The 20,898-nt window shown below is 34.0% G+C and overlaps 1 protein-coding gene across 1 annotated transcript in view; it reads right to left on the reverse strand.

The window, feature by feature from the left end:
- Nucleotides 1-20,898, reverse strand: part of TLL1 (tolloid like 1) — a 137,913-nt gene that overhangs the window by 62,701 nt on the left and 54,314 nt on the right. Inside the window, exon 9 of the mRNA XM_042984746.1 lies at nt 10,440-10,555. Within this exon, the coding sequence (XP_042840680.1) occupies nt 10,440-10,555 (116 nt within the window). The remainder of the gene's footprint in view (nt 1-10,439; nt 10,556-20,898) is intronic.

Below are 20,898 nucleotides of genomic sequence, written 5' to 3' on the forward strand. Positions count from 1 at the left end.
ATTTTAATATAAAACACAGAGTCCTTTAGAAGCAGAAAATGCAATAAAGATAGGTTTTCTAAAATCAAATCTTAGGGCTCTGACCTAGAAGTAAAATGCTGGCCTTTGACTAAGGTTGCTAGCAGAATCCATACTTGAACTGCAAATCAAAAGCACTTGGAAAATATCTGGTTGTCTTACATTATATTATTTTATGAAATATGTTGCACCTTTTTTAAAGAATGATGAAGGAAAAACTACCTAGCACAATTATATAAATGTTTATTTCTTACTGTAAGTATCAATTTAGCAGTATCAATTTAAATTTAATCATGGCTCCCTTGGAACATGAGATTGAAGGAGATACAAGGAATAATTTTAAGATTTCCTGTGATCTGTTATGAGTCTTAGTTGCTAAGTTAAATTGATACAATTGCTGTGGAGTTTGCTTATTAATACTTTGTACGGAGTACAGAGTCTTGAAGAAAGGCAGATCAACAGACAAGGGACTGGATGCCTGCATATCTCCAGAGAAAAAAATAATCAAAAAACTACTGTCAGCATAATGAAGACATTACTGACTACCTACACTAATTCCATGAGCACCACAGAAGGACTAATTACAATAACGTTTATACCTTACAGTGCTGAGGATGAGGAAGACACAAATGTTATCAATTAGACTGATATCATTAAATGGCTTTTTAGAAAAAAATATTAGAATCAAAAGCAGTAAAATAAAATAGATTTCTGGGTTCCAGCCAGAAGAAGCTTGGAAAAACCTAATTATCTCTAGCGGGACTATAGGTTTCTTCTCAGGAATAAGACTAAGGGGTGAGAAGATCAGTAAACTATCCCCCATGGGTCAAATCCAGCCTTCAGTCAGTTTTTGTAAAAGTTTGTTGGACCCATTCCTTTACATATCGTCTGTGATTGCTTTTGCAATATGATAGAATTTAACATTTGAAACAAACTGTATGAACTGCAAAGCCAAAGATATTTACTGTATATCCTTTCCAGAAAAATTTGCAAACTCATGGAATAATTGATCATTACGCTTTCGTTCAGCCCTGAATTGTATCATGCCAAAGGGAAAAAATTTACATCTTTTTTTCTGCAACTGAAAGCTATTTATGACTGGGCATCAGAGAGCATGGGTTCAGGTTCTAGCTTCTTGGTTTGCTAGTTTACTTAAACTTTCTTAGTTTGAATGTATTTTCTTACCATAAAAGCCCTGGAGGCCACAATATCAAGCTGGTCTCAGCAGAGTTCAATCAGAAGGATTTAATTGGGTAATGTTAGCAAACCACTAAGGTAATCTGAAAGCATTGTTAAGATTCTCATGTATTAATATTTTCATGGTAAATATAAATCCTCACAATATAAATCCTGAAGACAGTTATCAAATAAATACAACTACTGACCCAATTTACTTAATCCAACTATGCTGGGAAACATAAAAATATCAGCTTAATTATAAGGTTTCACAGGAAAATCAACACATTAAAGTAAGGGATTCTTACTTTAAAATCTAAAGAATAGACAGGAGAACCTGGGGCCTTGGCTCAAGTCCCTGCTTTACAACAAACTAGTTGTATGAGTCAGGTAGATCCCTAATTCCATCAGGGATTTATTATATGACAGGTGAAAAACAGGCATTGGATTATGACATAAAGGTAATTTCTCTACTTAAAATTATATGATAATACCCGGATTTTGACATTTTGATGTGTCATTACCAACTACTCAGAGGAACATTTTTCACACCTCCTCTTCCTTAATTCCTACTCCACTCCATACTTAATCAATTCCAATTTGCACAATTCCCCTAATGTTCTCCCTCCATTTTCACTGACCTTGTTCTCCATACCTCTTTGCATTAAGTGCAATAATTTCAAAAGCTGTGTTTGGTTTTCAGGTTCACCGGTCTCTAATTCACCCTACCTGTATGGCCACTTTAATCCCTTCAAAGTTGGGTACCAGTGGCTTCACATTCAACTCAACATAAATTTCTAAGCCTGGACGTCACGACTCTAGGGTCATAACCCACCACTGCTGCCTCATCTTTCACTACCTCAAACACAGAATCTTCATCCCACCCATCCCTGACTTCTTGCCGTTGTGCCCTGAAAAAGCACCCCCAATTCCAGCACTCCTTTATTCAGGGTGTACATAATTCCTCCCAGGACACCACTCTCACTTTCCCTGTTTCTGGAATCCCTTTATACCTTTCAAAGTCAGTATCAAAAGTCTAGATCTCTCAAGAAGGTCTGAGCTCTCTTATCTCAGCATTTCCACTTCGCTTGCTTCTTATTTGTGGTTTTGTATGATTAAAAAGAGACTTGATTTATTTAATTATTCTCATGTATTATTTTTCATTATCTTATTTTTGATTTATGTACTCAACACCACTTTTCCAGAAAAACAAAACAAAACAAATCACTTATGTTTTCTTCAGAAAAATATGAAGTGTAAGTTTAATTTTTTTTTTACTTAAAAATGATTTCATTATTATTTATTTAAAAAATTTTTGCCCAACTTATTTGAAAAATAATCTTTATAAACAAATATATGACAAGTCTTTTTTGCCCTCAAGCACAGTTCTGGTCTTTTTAGTTTCTTCTATGGATTCAGAAGCCTATTTTGATATTGCCACAGAGTATGAATTACCAAAGCTCCATAATGTTTTTCTATCATCTTACAGTGCAATCCACTTTTCTTCATTTTTTTCTAACTTGCCTTGGTTAGTCCAACCCTTAATATTTTATAAATAACCTCTGAAATAATTGGGTATAGGTATAAAACAAAAATCTATTGGAAATTTACTGTAATTACATTAAAGCTATACATTAATTTGGCCTACTTAAAATTTTTTAAACATTTAGAAAAAAAAAGGGTGGTTCAGTCAGTTAGGTGTCCGACTCTTGATCTCAGTTCAGGCCTTGAGTTTAAGCCCCACATCGGGCTCTGCGCTGGACATGAAGCCTACTTAAAAATAAATATATAAGGGCACCTGGGTGGCTCAGCCATGATCTGGTGCTCAGGTCATGATCTGGCAGTTTGTGAGTTCAAGTCCCAGCTGTTCAAACTGTGCTGACAGCTCAGAGCCTAAAGCCTGCTTTAGATTGTGTGTGTGTATCTCTCTCTCTCTGCCCATCCCCCGCTCACACTCTGTCTCGCTCAAAAATAAATAAATATTTTAAAAAACTAATAGATTAAATAAGTAAATATTTTTTTAAAAAAACCTATATATTTATTTGGAAAAAACTGACAATTTTAATATATCCTGACATATGATACATATCTCAACATCCTGCTACATGACAAGTTAGTTTTTTTAGTCCCACATTAAAGCCTTCAGTTTTTAAACTCTGTTCCATTTTAACATATTTGTTTTATCTGATCAACTTAAGTGTGTTTTTTTAGTTGATTCTTCTGAATTTGTAAAAAGATAAAATATATTCTCTATAACTAAAGAAAAATTTAATGATTAGCTCTGCCAATTGCAAATTGTGTGGTGTCAAGGGGGCTCCTCAATCCTTTCTTAAGTTCAACTTCTTCATGTATAAAATAGAGATAATTACAATACTAAACCCGATAGGGCATGAGAAGTTTAACACGGTGCCTGGCATAGTAAATACTCAATAAATATTAGTTTCTTATATTTACTAAATTGAAAACATTCCTGCTATGCTTAATTCATCACGTTGTCATTCAAAATACATATTGAACTCTAGTGTTGCCAGCATTTATGAAATTTTTAGCCAGCTTTTTCTTTCCATTTTGATACAATTATTTGACAAAATAATAGATTTTATAATACTGAACTACCCTCATAATACTGAGCCAAAACATTTGCAATCTTGTAAATTATGTGGCTTGATTTCATTTGATTAAATTTATACAACATTCATGTTTTTATATTCATATGTAGGGCGCTTGACAATTTTTTCATATGTGTTGTGTATGCCTATCAGAATTTTACTAGTTTAGTAACATAAATGGAGAGATTACACATTGTTATACAATGCACTTAAAATGCATTTTATTACATGGGAGAAATCTCGAGATTTTAGAATTTGAAAAAACTGCCATGAGAAATCATCTGCAAACAGCGTAATTTTATAATAACTTCTGTAAACTTATTTTATATGGTTATAATTTATTCAATTTTTAGGTCTCATTAAATCACTTTTGGTATCTTCAATTTCCAGGATCCTACATTAAGAAATATTTCAAATGAAAATATTCCTGCCGGGGTGCCTGGGTGGTTCCATCAGTTAAGCATCTGACTCTTGGTTTCAGCTCAGGTTATGTTCTCATGGTTCATGGGATCAAACCCTGTGTTGGGTTCTGCAGTGCAGAGCTTGTTTGGGATTCTCTCTCTCTCCCTTTCTTTCTACCCTTCACTTGCTTGCATTCGTGTGCACTCTCTCTCTCAAAATAAATAAACAAACATTAAAAAAAAGAAAGTATTTCTGCAAGTTTTGATATGTCGCAAAGTTAAACGTATAGCCAATTATATACAGTGAAACTACATTATCATGAATTCAAGTAAAAAAAATATTTCACATTTCCAAACAGAAAAAAATACTTCCCAAAAATGCTAATAAAAAAATAATCTAAAGTATAAACCATAGGCAGGACAAAAATGAGCCTTAATGGAAGTCCGAAATGCAAGAAGAAATAATGAATAAAAGTATTTGATAAATCTTCAAATGCTATTGAGAATGAATACTCATGTACAAGAGAATGAAGTCACCTTTAACTTAAGCCATATGCAAAAATTAATTCAATAATGAATTAAAGACCTAAATGCAAAACCCAAAACTAGAAGAAAGCATAGAGGAAAAGCTTCATGATTCAATGATTTCTTGGATATGGCACAAAAGCACAAGCAAAAGAAGCAGGAAGAGTTAAGCGGTGCTATGTCAAACTAAAAGGCTTTTTTGCGAAACAAATAATCAACACGTTAAAAAGGCAACTACAGAAAAGAAGAAAATATTTGCAAATCATATATCTCATAAAGGGTTAATAGTCGGAATATGTAAAGAAATCCGAAACTCCACAAGAAAAAATAAAAGAATCCAGCTAAAAAATGGGCAAAACACTTGAAGATAACATTTCTCCAAAGATGATATACAAATGGCCAAAAAGCTTATGAAAAGATGGTCAACATCACTAATTATCAGAGAAATGCAAATCAAAACCAGAATGAGAGACTCAGTAGGTAGAGCATCTAACTCCTGATTTCAGCTCAAGTCATGATTCCATGGGATCAAGCCCCACGTTGGGCTCCATGCTGAGCACGGAGCCTACTTAAGATTCTTTCTCTCCCACTGCCCAGTCCTCTGCTTGCAGGTGCACTCTCTCTCTCCCTTTCTCTCTCTTTAGGGTTACTGGAGGGGTTCTGGGAGGGGGGATGGACTAAATGGGTAAGGGGCATTAAGGAATCTATGCCTGAAATCATTGTTGCACTATATGCTAACTAATTTAGATGTAAATTTAAAAAAATAATAAAGTTAATTAAAAAAAAAGAAAAAAAAGAAAACCCCACAATGAGATATTACCTCTGACCGAAAAGGATGGTGACTTCCAAAACAAACAAACAAACAAACAAACAAACAAACAAAAACAGAAAACACTACATACTGGTGAAGATGTGGAGAAATTGGAACCTTTCTACATTGTTGGTGGGATTGTAGAATGATCTGACCACTGTGGGAAACAATATGGAAATTCTTCAAAAAATGAAAAACAGAACTACCAAATTATCCAACAATTCCACTTCTGGGAATATATACACAAGAATGGAAAGGACTGTCTTGAAGAGATATCTACATACTCATGTTCATAGTAGCACATTGACAATAGCCAAAAGATGGAACCAACTCAAATGTCTATCAATGGATGAACGGATAAACACATGCGGTCTATACATATACTGGAATATTATTCAGCCTTAAAAAGAAATAAAATCCTGTCACAAGCTCAAACATAGTTAAACTCTGAGACCATTATGCTAGATGAAATAAGCCAGTCACAAGAAGACAAATACTGTAAGCTTCCACTTATGTGAGGTATTTAAAGTAATCAACCTCACAGAAACAAACAGAATAGTGTTTGCCAGTAGTTGAGGGGTGGGGAAAATGGACTTGGTTAAAAGGTACAGAGTTTTAGTTTTGCAAAATGGAAATGTTCTGGAAATCACCGTCATAACAATGTGAATGTACTTAACACTACTGAACTGTACACTTAAAAATAGTTAAGGCAGCAAGTTTTCCACGTGTTTTTACCAGAATAAAAAAATTTGGTAAACATCTGTGTATAGTTTCACAAATGTTAAGTGCAAAAAAACAATAATATCTCATTTATGTCAGAATGAAACAAACTGGAAGAAAAATACAAAAATAACAGCATCTAAAAATGAAGATAATGAGAATTGTAATCTTTTTTTAGGATATTTTTATGGTTTGGGAGAAGGATAAAAATACTAATTAAATATGACTCCATTAAAAAGACTGCTAGAGTGGTGCCTGGGTGGCTCAGTCAGTTAAGCGTCTGACTTCGGCTCAGGTGATGATCTCACAGTTCGTGGGTTTGAGCCTGGTGTCGGGCTCAGCGCTTACAGCTCAGAGCCTGGAGCCTGCTTTGGATTCTCTGTCTCCCTCTCTCTCTGACCCTCCTCCACTAATGCTCTGTCTCTGTGTCTCAAAAATGAATAAACATTAAAAATATTTATAAAAAAAGACTGGTAGAAAAAGCGTACCAAATATAAAAATACACACTTAAAACTTTCAAACCAATAGAGAGAAAATAAATGAAACCATAAATTCAATACATAAAAAGGCAAAAAGTAAAATAAAAGAAACAGAGTGGAGCATACAGAATGCAAAAAAGAAATAATAATACATCAGTAATCACAATAAACGTAACTGCAATAAACACTCTAGCTAAAGACAAAACTAGCCATCATGAATTAAATAAAAAATAAAACCAAACTATTTGCTTTCTAAAAGGGACATACGTAAGACACAAGATCATAGAATGGCTGAATGTCTAAAGCAAGATGAATATATATCAGGCAAGAATATTAATCAAAAGAATGTGCATCCTTATTGATATCAGAAAAAAATAAGGGTATTGACCTAAATCATAACTAGAGATAAAGAAATTTAGTATATAATAACAGTTTGATTATGAAAAAGATGTTATATTCTAAACATAACATGTATATAAAATTTAATAATATAAAACAAAATATATTTTAAATAGTATTTATTTTAGAAAGTAAAGAGAAATTAGTAAGTCCTCTGAATACTGACAAATATTAGCATACCTTTCTATTTGATAGATGAAGTAAAAAATAATCATTAGAGAATATAACACTTCACAATTAAAACACTAATGCATATATAAAGAACTTTGCATCCAATTACTGCACAAAACACATTTTAAGAAATAATTACTCTTCATGAATATTGGCCACTTCCAAGGTCATCCTACCAGCCTCAAAATATTTCAGGGACTGACACCTTACATGCTATAATCTCTCATCAGAAGTGACTAGAGGGGAAATTAATAAGAAAAAGTTGATTGGAAAAACAACATATGTTTACAAATAAGAAAATGTATGTTACCAAAAAATATGTTGGTTGAGAAGAAATAATAAGAGACAAAGAAGAAAATGAGAATTGAAAAATAGCAAAAACACAGTGTCAAGCTAGTGAAATTCAGACAAAGTAGCTTTTAGAAGGAAATCTATAGCCTTGAAGATTTGTATTGGAAAAGAAAAAAAATTCTTGGAATTAGTGAGTTAAACTTCCAACTAAAGAAGTGGAAAGAATAGCAAATAAACCCAAATTTTAAAGTAAAGAAAATAATAAAAACACAGAATGAAAAATGAGTTGATATTGTTCATTGACCACTTAATTGAATTTATTTGCCCATCATCATACACATTAAGAAAAATAATTTTAAAAGGTGATAAATGTGTTGATTTCTTCCTATTTGCAATATTTTGGAAAACACAGTTTTATTGGTACTCATACTGATAAGAAGAGTGAATTAACTTTGAATACTGATGGTATGGGTGCTGCAATTGGTTAGGAAGAACAATTTTTTTCCTGATACTATTTTGCTCTTATGAGTTCATTACATTTGATTAATCTTGTTCCAAAACTTTTCGTATTCTATAATTTTATTTTCAAAATTATGTATAGTTTTAAACTTACTGTCATTTATTAGATGTTATATTTTGCTTTTCAGTACCTTTTTAAGACTGACTTTCATAATATATTCTCATAATGCTTACTCAAAAATCTAAACAGAAATTGATCAACACCTGTAACTACATTATAACATAGAGTTTTAGTTCTTTTTTTAAAATTTTTTTTCTTAATGTTTTTATTTATTTTTGAGACAGAGAGAGACAGAGCATGAGCAAGAAAGGGACAGAGAGACAGGGAGACACAGAATCGGAAGGAGGCTCCAGGCTCTGAGCCATCAGCACAGAGCCCAATGCAGGGCTCGAACTCACAGACTGTGAGATCATGACCTGAGCCAAAGTCGGACACTCAACCGACTGAGCCACCCAGGCGCCCCAAGTTTTAGTTCTTAAACGGAAAACAACTGTATGAAGAATTACGTATGCATTCCTGTATTCCAAATGAACTGTAACTTTTTATGTTTAAAACTCTTCACATCGCACGAATGTTTCATTCAATTTTCATTTTGAGTTTTTGCAACACCCTGGACAGCTCCATACAATGATCCTCTTAACATTCAATTATCAGGAATATCAAACTTTCTTTAACCTTAACTGAATTTTCACCAAAACTCTAAGTCTATTTGAATCATTCCAGATAAATCAGCCACAAGCAAATGATAGAAATTATTTAATAAGTACCAAAAATAAATATAAATATCAATACAATCTTGGTCTGGGAAGACTTTTAAGATTAGCATTCAAGACAGAATCCAGAAGTTAATAGATTCATTCATTTCCTTTCTGAATAATTTTTAAATTATTATAATAAGGGAAACTTTCTTCCTTTTCAATCCTTATTATGCCATGACTTCCATCAAAAATGTTGAAAAAGAAGTGGTGTGATAGAAATAAATACTTTCAGAATTTTCCCAAGAATAATGATATTTGCAGTAATTTTTGTCAATTTTCTTTCTGAGATTAATAAAGTATCCTATGCCTAGTTTGCTCAGGGTTTGTTGTTGTTAAATAAGTAATAGAGATTTCTTCTTGATTTAACTGAGAGACACATCTAATAGTGTTTGTGTATACACACGTACACGCATATACATTTACCTTTGGTTTGGTACAGAGGATTTTACATCCATATTCAACTGTGAGTTTGGATTATAATTTCCTTTCTTATATTGTCCTTGTCAGGACTGCTATAAAGTTTTTGCTAGCCATATAAATAGCAGAATGGATCTTCCTTTTTATTCCCTGGAAAAGTTTATATAAGATCACACCTATTTGAATGTGGGCTAGAACTCACAATTAATGCCATCTGAGACTGAATGTTCATTGCTGAAAAAGATCTAATAATTTGATTAAATAGGAATTCATCTTCTTTAGTGGTTATAGGAGTATTCAAGTTGTTTTTTCTTCTTGAGTTAGAAGTCAATAGTATTTTGTAAGAATTTTCCCATTTCATCTCCGTATTTAAGTTATTGGCATAATGTTAGGCGTCTAGAGCATCTATGGTTATGATAACCTTTTTATTCTGATTATTAGATAATTGTGCTTTCTCTGTTATTCTTTTTCTTGTTTGATCTACTTTCAACCATGTTCCTATTTTGCTAAGTTTTCTCAATGTACCAACTTTTTCAGACTTTATATAATGCTATTTTCATCTCATTAATTTTATCTTTTTCTATTACTTCCTCCATTATGTACTTTTCTGTTTATTTTACTACTCTGTTTCTAGTCACTCAAAAGGGATGTCTAACTCATTAATTTAGGGCATTTTTTATTTGCTAATGTGAGCATTTAAGTTGTGAGTTTCCTTCTAAGTACTGCTCCAGTTGAATCGTACAGACTTGCTATTCAGTATTTTTGTTGCATTATAGTTGAAAATAATTTCTCATCTTCCCTATAATTGCTTCTTAGTTGAACTGGATATCTGATATATATTTCTTAACTTTGAAATGTGTGGGATTTTTCTAGTTATCTAATACTTATTTTTAACTTAATTTCATTGTGCCTGAGAACATAATCTGTATTATTTCAACACTTTTAGAGCATTTACCATTTTTTAAACTAAATTTTTCAGAAAGTTCCCAGAGTTTAAACAATTGCCATTATAAAATTTTTGAGTTTTCAGTCTATTATTTGAAGAATCAAATAACAATAAAAAATAAAGCAAATTATATTTAAAAGAAGATGAATCTTCATATTTATATAAGACTAAATGAGAACTCTCGATGGTATGCACTACCTTCTCCCCTGGGGTCACTGAAACTCTCCAGATGCAGTGTGTATAAGAAGGATAGCCATTTGGAAATCCTGGAGAGGAAAGGTTGCCGTTGGATTCTTGAAGGGTTTCTCCACATGCTAAAAGGAAAACAAAAAAAGATATATATATTTGATTTTTTAAAGAGGTAAGGTCACTCTTTAATTTTTATGAAAGACATGGACACCATAAACAAAGCCCTGAGTCTTTTGTTGTTAAACAAGAATGTATACTTGTACACTATAAAGACTTTTTGTTTCTAAGTTTCTTCTTATGGCTCTATTACCAGGATTTCAGCGTACTTAATGGAATCATTAGGGCTAACCATAAAACAAGATTAAGACATAAATAATATGGCATTCATAAATTTCCTCCTCATGGGGACCTTCCTCATTCATTCCTGGAGAATCCACAGGTCACCCATACTCAGATTCAGGCCAGTGGGCATCTGGCTGATGTAGCTATGGGATCACATGAAACATTATTAATATTTTCAGTATAAAGTGAAGCTCAGTTTAATAGTAAATATCACATCAAAGTTGACAACAGAGAAATCTTAAATAATCACTAGAAGACAACCAATAAACGTGGTATCTAAATGTCATACACAATGAAAATTTTTCTCAAACTGAAAAAAATTGAAAGGGTAAAAACATCAAGGAAGATTAAAAGTTTCCAACAAGATGTAGACATTTATTTACTCTTTCATTTCTGTTGATCATAAGTAAAAATTACTGGGAAAGCAATTATGTTTTCCTCTTACTAAGGCTGTCTAATTTCTTGGAAGTAATTATCAGTCAACTGAAAGAACAAATTATCAGCTGCTCAGCCTCAAGATCTGTGTGATTGACATCTCTAAGGCCATTTCAACAAAGATACAATTAGTTCATTGGTTCAGGTTAGTGGTCAGAATCGTTCTATAATGGGTTTTCCTGTTGCTTTTGTAAGACATAACATGTGCCATATGAACCTAGGCTGCTTAATTCAAGAATAATTCCTCCACTGCAGCCTGTCATCTTTATAACCTTCACTCAATAACTTAAAAAAAAACTCCCTCCTCTCTGAAGGAGACTAAAATCAGACTGAGATATTACCATATTATAGAGTCATAGCTACCAGCAGGTGAACTCTCGTCTCAACAAATCCTCCATAAATAATAAATGGTTTTGCATATCTTAAGTTAAACGAAGAAAGAAAGACGGTGACTTTGCAAACAAAACAGAGCTGTAAAAAGTCTGATATATAAATATTTATTTGAAAACACAGATATTAAGTTTGCACAGCAAAATACATTTTAAGTGGAAGTAAGCAGTGTTTATTCTGATGAATAGGCAGATAAAAGCAACTTTAGAATAAAATAACAATGCTCAAGGTCAAATACATAATTCAGCACTTTCCATGAATCATGTAAGGGCTCTTGATAAATGTAACATTACAAGAATCCTTAGAAAAATGAAAATTTATTAAGATTTTATTAATGCAAACAATGCACTTCTGAGTAGGATCAGTTCAGATGCTAAATAATCATTTGGGAGTCGAGTGTGTGTCAATGAAAAAAACTATAATTCATAGCAGTATAAAAATAAATTCTTTAATGATTAAAAACTACACTAAGCCACACAGAATGCTGGTACTGGATTTAGTAAGTGGAAATAAATCAATTAAGTATATTTCATTCATAGATGTACACAAATAACACTGTTCTGATAAATAGATAAAACGGAAAACTCTATAAAGTGAAAATAACCAGAATACAAAATTTAATTCAAAATATTAAGTAAATTTGGGGCAACTGGGTGGCCCAGTTGGTTGAGCATCCAGCTCTTGATTTTCAGCTCAGGTCATGATCTCATAGTTCATGAGATAGAGCCCCACATGGAGCTCTGTGCTGAGAGCACAGAGCCTACTTGGGATTCTCTGTCTCCCTCCCTCTGCATCTCGCCCACCCCACATACACACACACGTGAACTCTTTCTATCTCTCAAAATAAATAAACTTTAAAAATATATGTTAAGTAAATCCATTATATAGTACTTGCTCATAATGCCTATAACTGTTTGTGCATTTACCTCAGTAAATGTGGTTGTCCCAGGCTACCTGATCCCTACTACAAAAGATATTTCACTTTCCCCAGCCATACATTAATTAATGCTCAGGTGTAAAAAGCAAAGTCTATTATTAAAAAACTAAAGGAAAATCAGCAAGAAAAAAAAAGTGGCACTACTAAGTTAAAATGCATTGTCGGTTCATTTACTCAACAAAGTCCATGGATGAGAAAACTAAGTTTTAGTTATGGCATTACCACTTATTAATTATGCCATACAATTAAGTCACAAAAGTTTCAGCTTCAGTTTTCTTTTGTTAAGTGGTCATCTTATTAACATATACTTAATAAAGTTGCTTTGTAGGGGTCAAATGTTATTATGCCCTGAATCCTCTTAACCCATAGAAACCTCTTCCAGGAAGATTGTGGTCTAAAGGGTTTGAATATATGTTTGAACTTAATATGTCATATTTAGGAGGGAAAAAAAGACATAAAGAAATATAAACAGGCAAATTATTATTATAACTGTCCTAATAAAAATTACTGTAAAACTAAATATAATTCAGAAATTAAACTTCTATCTCTGTAGGCAGATGACACAATCTTAAAATATAAAACAGTAAACATTCCACATACACATAACACTGTTAGAACTAATAAACAAATTCAGCAAAGTTGCAGGACACAAAAAATCAGTTGCATCTCTATCCACCAACAACAAACAATTTCAAAAGGAAATTAAGAAAATAATCTTATTTATAATAGCATCAAAAATAATAAAATACTTGGCAATAAATCAATGAGGCAAAAGACTTGTACACTGTAAACTACAAAACACTGCTGAAAAAAAAATTAAAGATAACACAAATCAATGGAATGATGACCTGTATTCATGATTGGAAGACATGGTATTGTTAAAATATCCATATTACCCAAAGCAATCCACAGAGTCAACACAATCTCTATCAAAATCTCAATGGCATTTCTTGCAGGGAGAGAAAAAACTAAATCCTGATATTCACAAAGAACCACAAACCCACAATAGCCAAAACACTCTTGAGAAAATCTAAGCTAGAGTCTCCCACTTCCTGACTTTAAAACATATTACAAAGCTACAGTATTCCAAACAGTATGATACTGGCATAGGATAGACATACAGACCAACAGAAGAGAACAGACAGCCCAAAAATAAACCCATGTATATATATATGGTCAAATGATCTTCAACAAGGGTGACAAGACTACTCAATGGGGAACAGATAGTCTCTTTAACAAATGGCATTGAAGAAACCAGATATACACATTACAGAAAAATGAAATTGGACACTTTTCTTATACCATACACAAAAATGAACATAAAATGAATTAAACACTTAAATGTAAGACCCAAAACTATAAAACTTCTAGAAGAAAACAGGTGAAAAGCTTTAGAACAGTAATTCTGGCAATGATTTCTTGGATACGACACCAAAAGCACTGGAAATAAAAGCAAAATGGACAAGTGAGACTACATCAAACTAAAACAGCTTCTGTGCACCAAAGGGAACAACAACTTTCTGAATGGGGGAAAATATTTGCAAATCATATATCTCATGAGGGGTTAGTATTCAAAATATATGAGAAACTCCTACAAGTCAGTAGGAAAAAACAAAATAACCCAATTTAAAAATGGGAACAGAAGCCATATAAATGATCCACATGCATACGAAAAAAAAAAAATGCTCAACATCACTAATCATCAGGGAACTGCAAATCAAAACTACAATGAAGTAACACTTCACATCTGTTAGGATGGCCATTATCAACAAACAAACAAAAACAGAAAATAAGAAGTATTTTCATGGAAATGGGAGAAAATGTAGCCTTTGTGCACTGTTGGTAGACATATAAAATAGTGGAGCCACCATGGAAAACAGTGTGGAATTTCCTCAAAAATTATATATATATATATAATTCCCAAACGATCCAACAATCCCACTTCTGGGTATTTATTCAAAAGAATTGCAAACAGGATCCTGAAAAGACATGCGTGCTCCTGTATTCACTGCAGCATTATTCACATTGGCCAAGAGACAGAAATACTCTAAACATCCATCAGTAGATGAATGAATAAAGAAACTACGGTATATACATAAAACAGAATATTATTCAGCCTTAAAACAAAGAAATCTGTCATATGCTACAAAACAGATAAATCTGGAGGACATTATGCCAATGTCAGTTACAGAGACATTACAGTTACGGAGAGATAAGTACTGCATGATTCCATTTACACAAGGGTTCTAAAGAGTCAAACTCATAGAAGTGGAAAGTGGAATGCTGGTTACTAGGGGCGGGGGAAGAGGGAAATGAAGAGCTGTTGCTCAGTGGGTATAGAGTTTCAATCATGCAAGATGAAAAAGTTCTGGAGATCTGCTGTACAACCATGTGCATAGAGTTAACAGTATTTACTGTGCAACTACAAATTCGGTAATAAGATAGATCTCATATTATGTGTTTGTTTTGCCAAAATAAAAAACAATTAGTAACAAAAAGGCAGTTAAACTTCTAAGTACTTTATCATAGGATTAATTTCACTTCCGAATCAGGTAATTCGCATATACCTTATTCTTCCAGAATAGAAAATTGTGTTTAAATTGTATAAATGCTATTTGGATTGTGTTTTGTTGAACAATTATTACAAACTCTTTTCCTATTAATTACACGCTTAAATTTGCAGCTGTCTTCACTTCCACCTACAGATACTGTCCTTATCAAATGTCTGTAATATTATCAAATACCAAAGATTGAGAACTTAACTTTCTCCATATTCCATAGGATCACAATTATAATTTTATTAAGGTTACAGGAAACATAGGTAGATATACACAATAATTTCTGTTAGATAAATCTCTTCCCAAAGGAGCTTGACAAATTCTAGATTAGGGGAAGAAATAAAATTGTATCCAATCAACTTAGTACTACCTAATTAACTTATATTTACATCCGTAAGCTTTTAAATATAATAAATAAAATGTGGGTTTAAAATGACTTTAAGACAAGGAAATGCTAAAAGGAATCCTAAATCACCTGAGAAATAATGTGAGATTAATTACTCCAGTTATGTTATTTCTTAAAATGTTTTATTTTTGAGAGGGAAAGACTCACACTTGCGAGCGGGTGAGGGGCAGAGAGAGAAAGGGGACAGAGGATCTGAAGCAGGCTCCATGCTGAGAGCAGCAAGCCCAATGTGGGGCTGGAGCTCACAAGTGGGCTCAAACTCACCGTGGGGCTCAACCTCATGGGGGGTTCGAAGTCATGAATCACAGGATCACAAGATCACAACCTGAGTCGAAACCAAGAGCCTGGTGCTCAGCCCACTGAGCCACCCAGGTGCCCCTAATTACTGAAATATTTTAAAGCACATTTCAGTAGTAACTACCTAGCCTAGTCTGAATCACCCTTTAAAATGAAGCATAAGCGCCCACTCCAAGGGGCCATCCTCCCCCAGTGTGCACTCCTCACAGAACTGCAGTAGCATCCTTTAAGGATGAGAGTTACTTCCTCACCAAGTGATATCGTCTGTGTGATACCCCAGAGGCTCAGCCATTTGTGTGTGTTGTCTATGCTTCCTCTTCTGTGGCCACAGCATCTGGCACGGTGCCTTTCACGGGTTAACGGTGACTCATTCATTCATACAGCAACTATTTATTGAGCACTTAATCTACATCAGATTCAGAACACCGAAAGGGAAACCCCAACTCCAAGCCCACGACAGCTTATACTCTAGTGTGGGAAATGGCAAATGAACTGATGATTAGATGAGTAAGATACAAAGACCAGGATCCAATAAGGCATTTACCGCAGTAGAGTCCTGGGAGACCAGAGAGTCTTTAAGGAGGAGGTGACATAGGAGCTGAATCCTCAATATGAGCTAGGATTTACCAGGATGCAGTTGCCAGCCTTCTGGCTGGAGGAAGAGGCCAGAGGCAAGCATACAATGGTGTCAGGAGCGTGACGAAGTAGAGGTGACAAACGAGGCTGTAGAGGAACTAACTAGAGAAAACACTCAGGGAAGAGTGGAAAAAATCTTGAAGTGACATAATGGAAAGGAAATTAGCCTTTATTCTACAAATAGGCAGAGCAACATTTGCATGTTAAACAGCCACTTTAGGAGCTCCCGGGTGGCTCAGTCATTTAAGCATTCGACTTAGGCTCAGGTCATGACCTCAGGTTCCTGAGTTCAAGCCCTGCATCGGGCTCTATGCTGACAGCTGGGAGCCTGGAGCCTGCTTTGGATTCTCAAAACTAAAATAAATAAACATTTTTTTTAAAGCCACTTTAACAGAAACATGGCCGGAGAAATAAAGAGATGTAAGAATGGAAGCAAGAGGTGAATTAGGAGGCATTGCAGCAATCCAGACAAAAGGGGAGGTTCCCTGGACTAGGGGATGTGCAAGAATGCAAGATTTTAGGAAGGCAGCAGGACTGACTCACTGCAAGAAGTGAGGGAGGAACGAGGTGAGAATGCTCACCACAGTTCTGGCTTCGGCTGCCTGAGGACCTCTGCACGGTACCATCCACGGAACTAGGGAATGTTTACAGGGAGATGAATAAATGAGGCCACGAATAAATGCGGGAAAAAATGGCTGAGTTAATTCTTTTGCACGTGGGGCAATATTTTAGCCAAGAATTGTGTATATACAAGCCTGTATAGAAGGTATATACTACCTGGAATCTCAGAAAATTAGATGAGGAACCAAGAGATTAATGTTTGGCAAACTGCCAAGAACCTTATATCAATTTTAAAGGTAAATTTAATGAAACAAATGTTTGAAGCAGTGTGAAGTTTTTAATATTCAGACTCTATGCTTGCTGAACCTCGCCTTCCATCCCTAAAACCTCCACACAAATGCGCATCCATAGACAGGGATATCCTGCACACATGCTGTGTGTGTACCAGCCCTGAGAGCTTTTAAATCTGTGAACACGGACTGTACGTGTGCTGATGTGTGAATACGTATATGCTTCTATGTAACAAAAAAGATTCTAATCCTCAGAAGGCTCTTTCTTTTTACATAACCATTTATTTTATATTTTTCCTGATTTGATTATGTTACTTGACATATTTAGTTGGGGAAGATTTATTGAGAGAATATTAGGGTTGATGGTGGGTATAAGTACTAAGTAAAAAAAAAGGGGGGTAAAAGGGTTATGGCACTAGATAAAAACGAAATTAAGAGAAAATGCAAATGAAGACCAGTGACTGTTAAAACAGTTTAGAAATAAAAAAGGAAAGGAAATCCTATGATTAGATCAAAGTAGAAAAATACACTGAGAAAATGAGAATCACAAGGAAAACAAAGAGAGAAACAATAGCACACATTACTGATTTATGAAGAGAAGAATATCCACTCCAACTCATGTGCCCTAGAGAAGATCTCCTTCAGAAGCAAACTGCTGATTACTGGCATAAAGGGAAGATGAAGAGTATAATGATAATGATAATAATAATAATAATAATAATAATAATAATCCACCACTACATAGGTGTATCTGGTCCTGACAGGATGTAGGATGCAAAGGATTTTAATGACAGGTGTTGAAAGCAGCATTAGTGGGCATCCTTTTAGGGTTCCTTAATGCTAGAAAGACTTGGCAGCTGTCCAAAGGACACAGGATTGGCCTTTGAGCAGCACTGTCCTGAAACCTAATGAATCCTGGGGTTTAGAAGCTCTCCCTTTGTTTCCCTTCCTTCCCCTTTCTGGGCCTACGTGGCCTAGTGATGGATGACCAGCTCTTATGTCAGAAGAGTGGCAGGGCTGTGAAGGATCATATTCTTTCTTTATATTAACAATGCATAAGGAGATTGTTCTTGTCTGCTTCTAAAAGAACAAGAAATGGCAATGAAAATAATTCTAAACCAAAGGAAACGTTATCTTTGTTCCATCACCGTAAAAACACAACTTTATTCCTGAAGGGAGCTTTTTCATAATTAGTAGGCACCGACTGCATAAGTAATTCAGGTTTCACATACAAATCTAATTTATATCTTTGGCATATATATAGACAAACATAATAATGGATTACACGTTCTTTATCAGCTAGAAAGTCTCATAAAAAACAACAGTGTATATTGTTTTAATGGAATTAGAAATACATATATTTTAATGCTGTTCATCTCTAATAGATAAAAATACATTTCCTATGTTATTAGTGGAACAGCAACAATATTTTCAGTCTGTGAATTATAACCTGCCCATTAGAAGTCTGCCCTCTTGGACCCAGGGCCCCTTCGACTTATCACAGATCATAAAAGCCACAACGTCACATATTTAAGTGTGAATCAGGTCAGCATTCCTTTCAAGATTAAACTTTTAAGGAATACCTTTATAAAATGCAGATCTAGTAGAGCTTTGAGCATAAACTGATACAAAGTAAAGAGTTGGAATGGTATAGCCAAATGCCTCTGATTGGATCTATTCACGAGCAATTTCTAACAAAAGAAAACAGGAGAAACTCCAAAGGAATATGCAGTTTTATACCTTCTTTCTGTATTAAAACCAAGACATAGCTAGAGGCACCTGGGTGGCTCAAGTGGGTTGTTTCCCACTCTTGGTTTCTCAGGTCATGATCTCAGGGTTCATGAGTTCCAGCCCTGCATCGGGCTCCATGCTGAGAGCACGGAGCTTACGTGGGATTCTCTCTCTTGCTCTGTCTCTCTCTCTCTCTCTCTCTCTGTTTGTCCCTTCCCCTGGTTGCCCTCTCTCTCTCTCTCTCTCTCTCTCTCTCTCTCTCAAAATAAATAAACTTTTTTAAAAAGTACAAATAAAAAAGACACAACCAGATTTCATTTTATAAACACTTTCTTCCCAGGTGATTCTCAAATAAGTCATCCTATTTAGTCTTCTATGTACAGTTATTAATCTTTAACATTATTCCACTGATATTCTTGGAGTTACTGGTAAACCTACTACATCAGTGTAACTTAAGTTTATTTGGCCTATATTTATACCAATATCATTAGGACTCCCCATTGTAAAGTAATGAAGAATGTTAAATACATAACCATATACAGGGCTCAAAGCTAAGGACTGCAGAGAAAGACACACACACACACACACACACACACACACACACACACACACTGGCCGAGAGACAGAGAGAGAGAGAGAGAGAGAGAGAGAGAAACAGAAAGAGCAAGAGACAGAAAAAAGACAGACAAGGAGGGATTTGTTTGGTGGGCATTAAACAGTCCAAGATAGGAAAAAAGTCATTCTCAAAGATTTTGTGAACTAAAAGTTAATATATTTTTATTTTTTAATACATATATTTCTTAGCTCTGTCTTCATCATGCCATTAATACGCAACTTGCCTTTTATACTGCTTTAAAAACACAAGATATCTTTCTCACTGATGATGGTACCTTCATGAATGTGGTTTTACTGTATTAACAAACCAATTTACACATTATTACTGCATTTAAAGAAAAAAATAGCCTATTTATGTATGTACATAATGAAAATCTCAAGTGAAAACTATACTTATCTTCCTATTAATAACTTAAATATTTAAGACCTATAGGCTTAAAATTATAGTGTCACAAATTTTTACTACTTTTTTGATTCCTACTCACTGCCTTTCTTACAATTCAGTGTGCAAACGTATCTCCAGTTTGCTTTCTAAGTGTTATATATATGTATATATGTTTTTAGAGAGACAATCAAACTGGTTTTATATGTGAACTTTCTACTCATTTAAGTGTTATTAGTCACACAATTTTCCCACAAATTTTCTGCACTCAAAGTTAAAAAGTATGGTACATCCAGTATTGACAGAAATTACCCAAGGATCATTCATTTCTTTTGTCACAGTGGTACCATTCACTTACAAACCCATCTTTCCTGTGGAAATTTACATTAAAAAAATAAATACCACACATACATTCATATATACATGAACCAAAATTTGGGGGAAAGCTGTGCTAACCAAAGCTAAACATATTTCTTAGAATTAGGATGTTTCAAAGGATTTTGACTATGGAGGAGGAGCATAAAGTATGCAGTATTTCCAGTTTGGAAGCAAACCCTTTTTTCTCTCTTAGACGATTGAGTCTTGGAACATTTGTACTAACACCTTCCCTTAATCTCTTTTTCACAACTTTATCCAGTAGCAAAACATACAGTCACTCGCTAGCAACATGGCTAGAACTCAGTTATTTCAAAAAAAGTTATAAAATTCAAACTAATAAAATTTGAATTTGTATACCATTAATGATAGTATTTGCAAGAAAAAAGATCATTTAGTACTCAATTCTGAAGTTGAAATAAAAAATATTCTTTTTATGTTGGCAAGAAAATTCAACATTTGACTATGAAATCATGCAACTATTTAATAACAACTATGAAACAATCATGCTTT

This window comes from Panthera tigris, chromosome B1 (assembly GCF_018350195.1).
Source record: "Panthera tigris isolate Pti1 chromosome B1, P.tigris_Pti1_mat1.1, whole genome shotgun sequence".
Taxonomy (NCBI): Eukaryota; Metazoa; Chordata; class Mammalia; order Carnivora; family Felidae; genus Panthera; species Panthera tigris.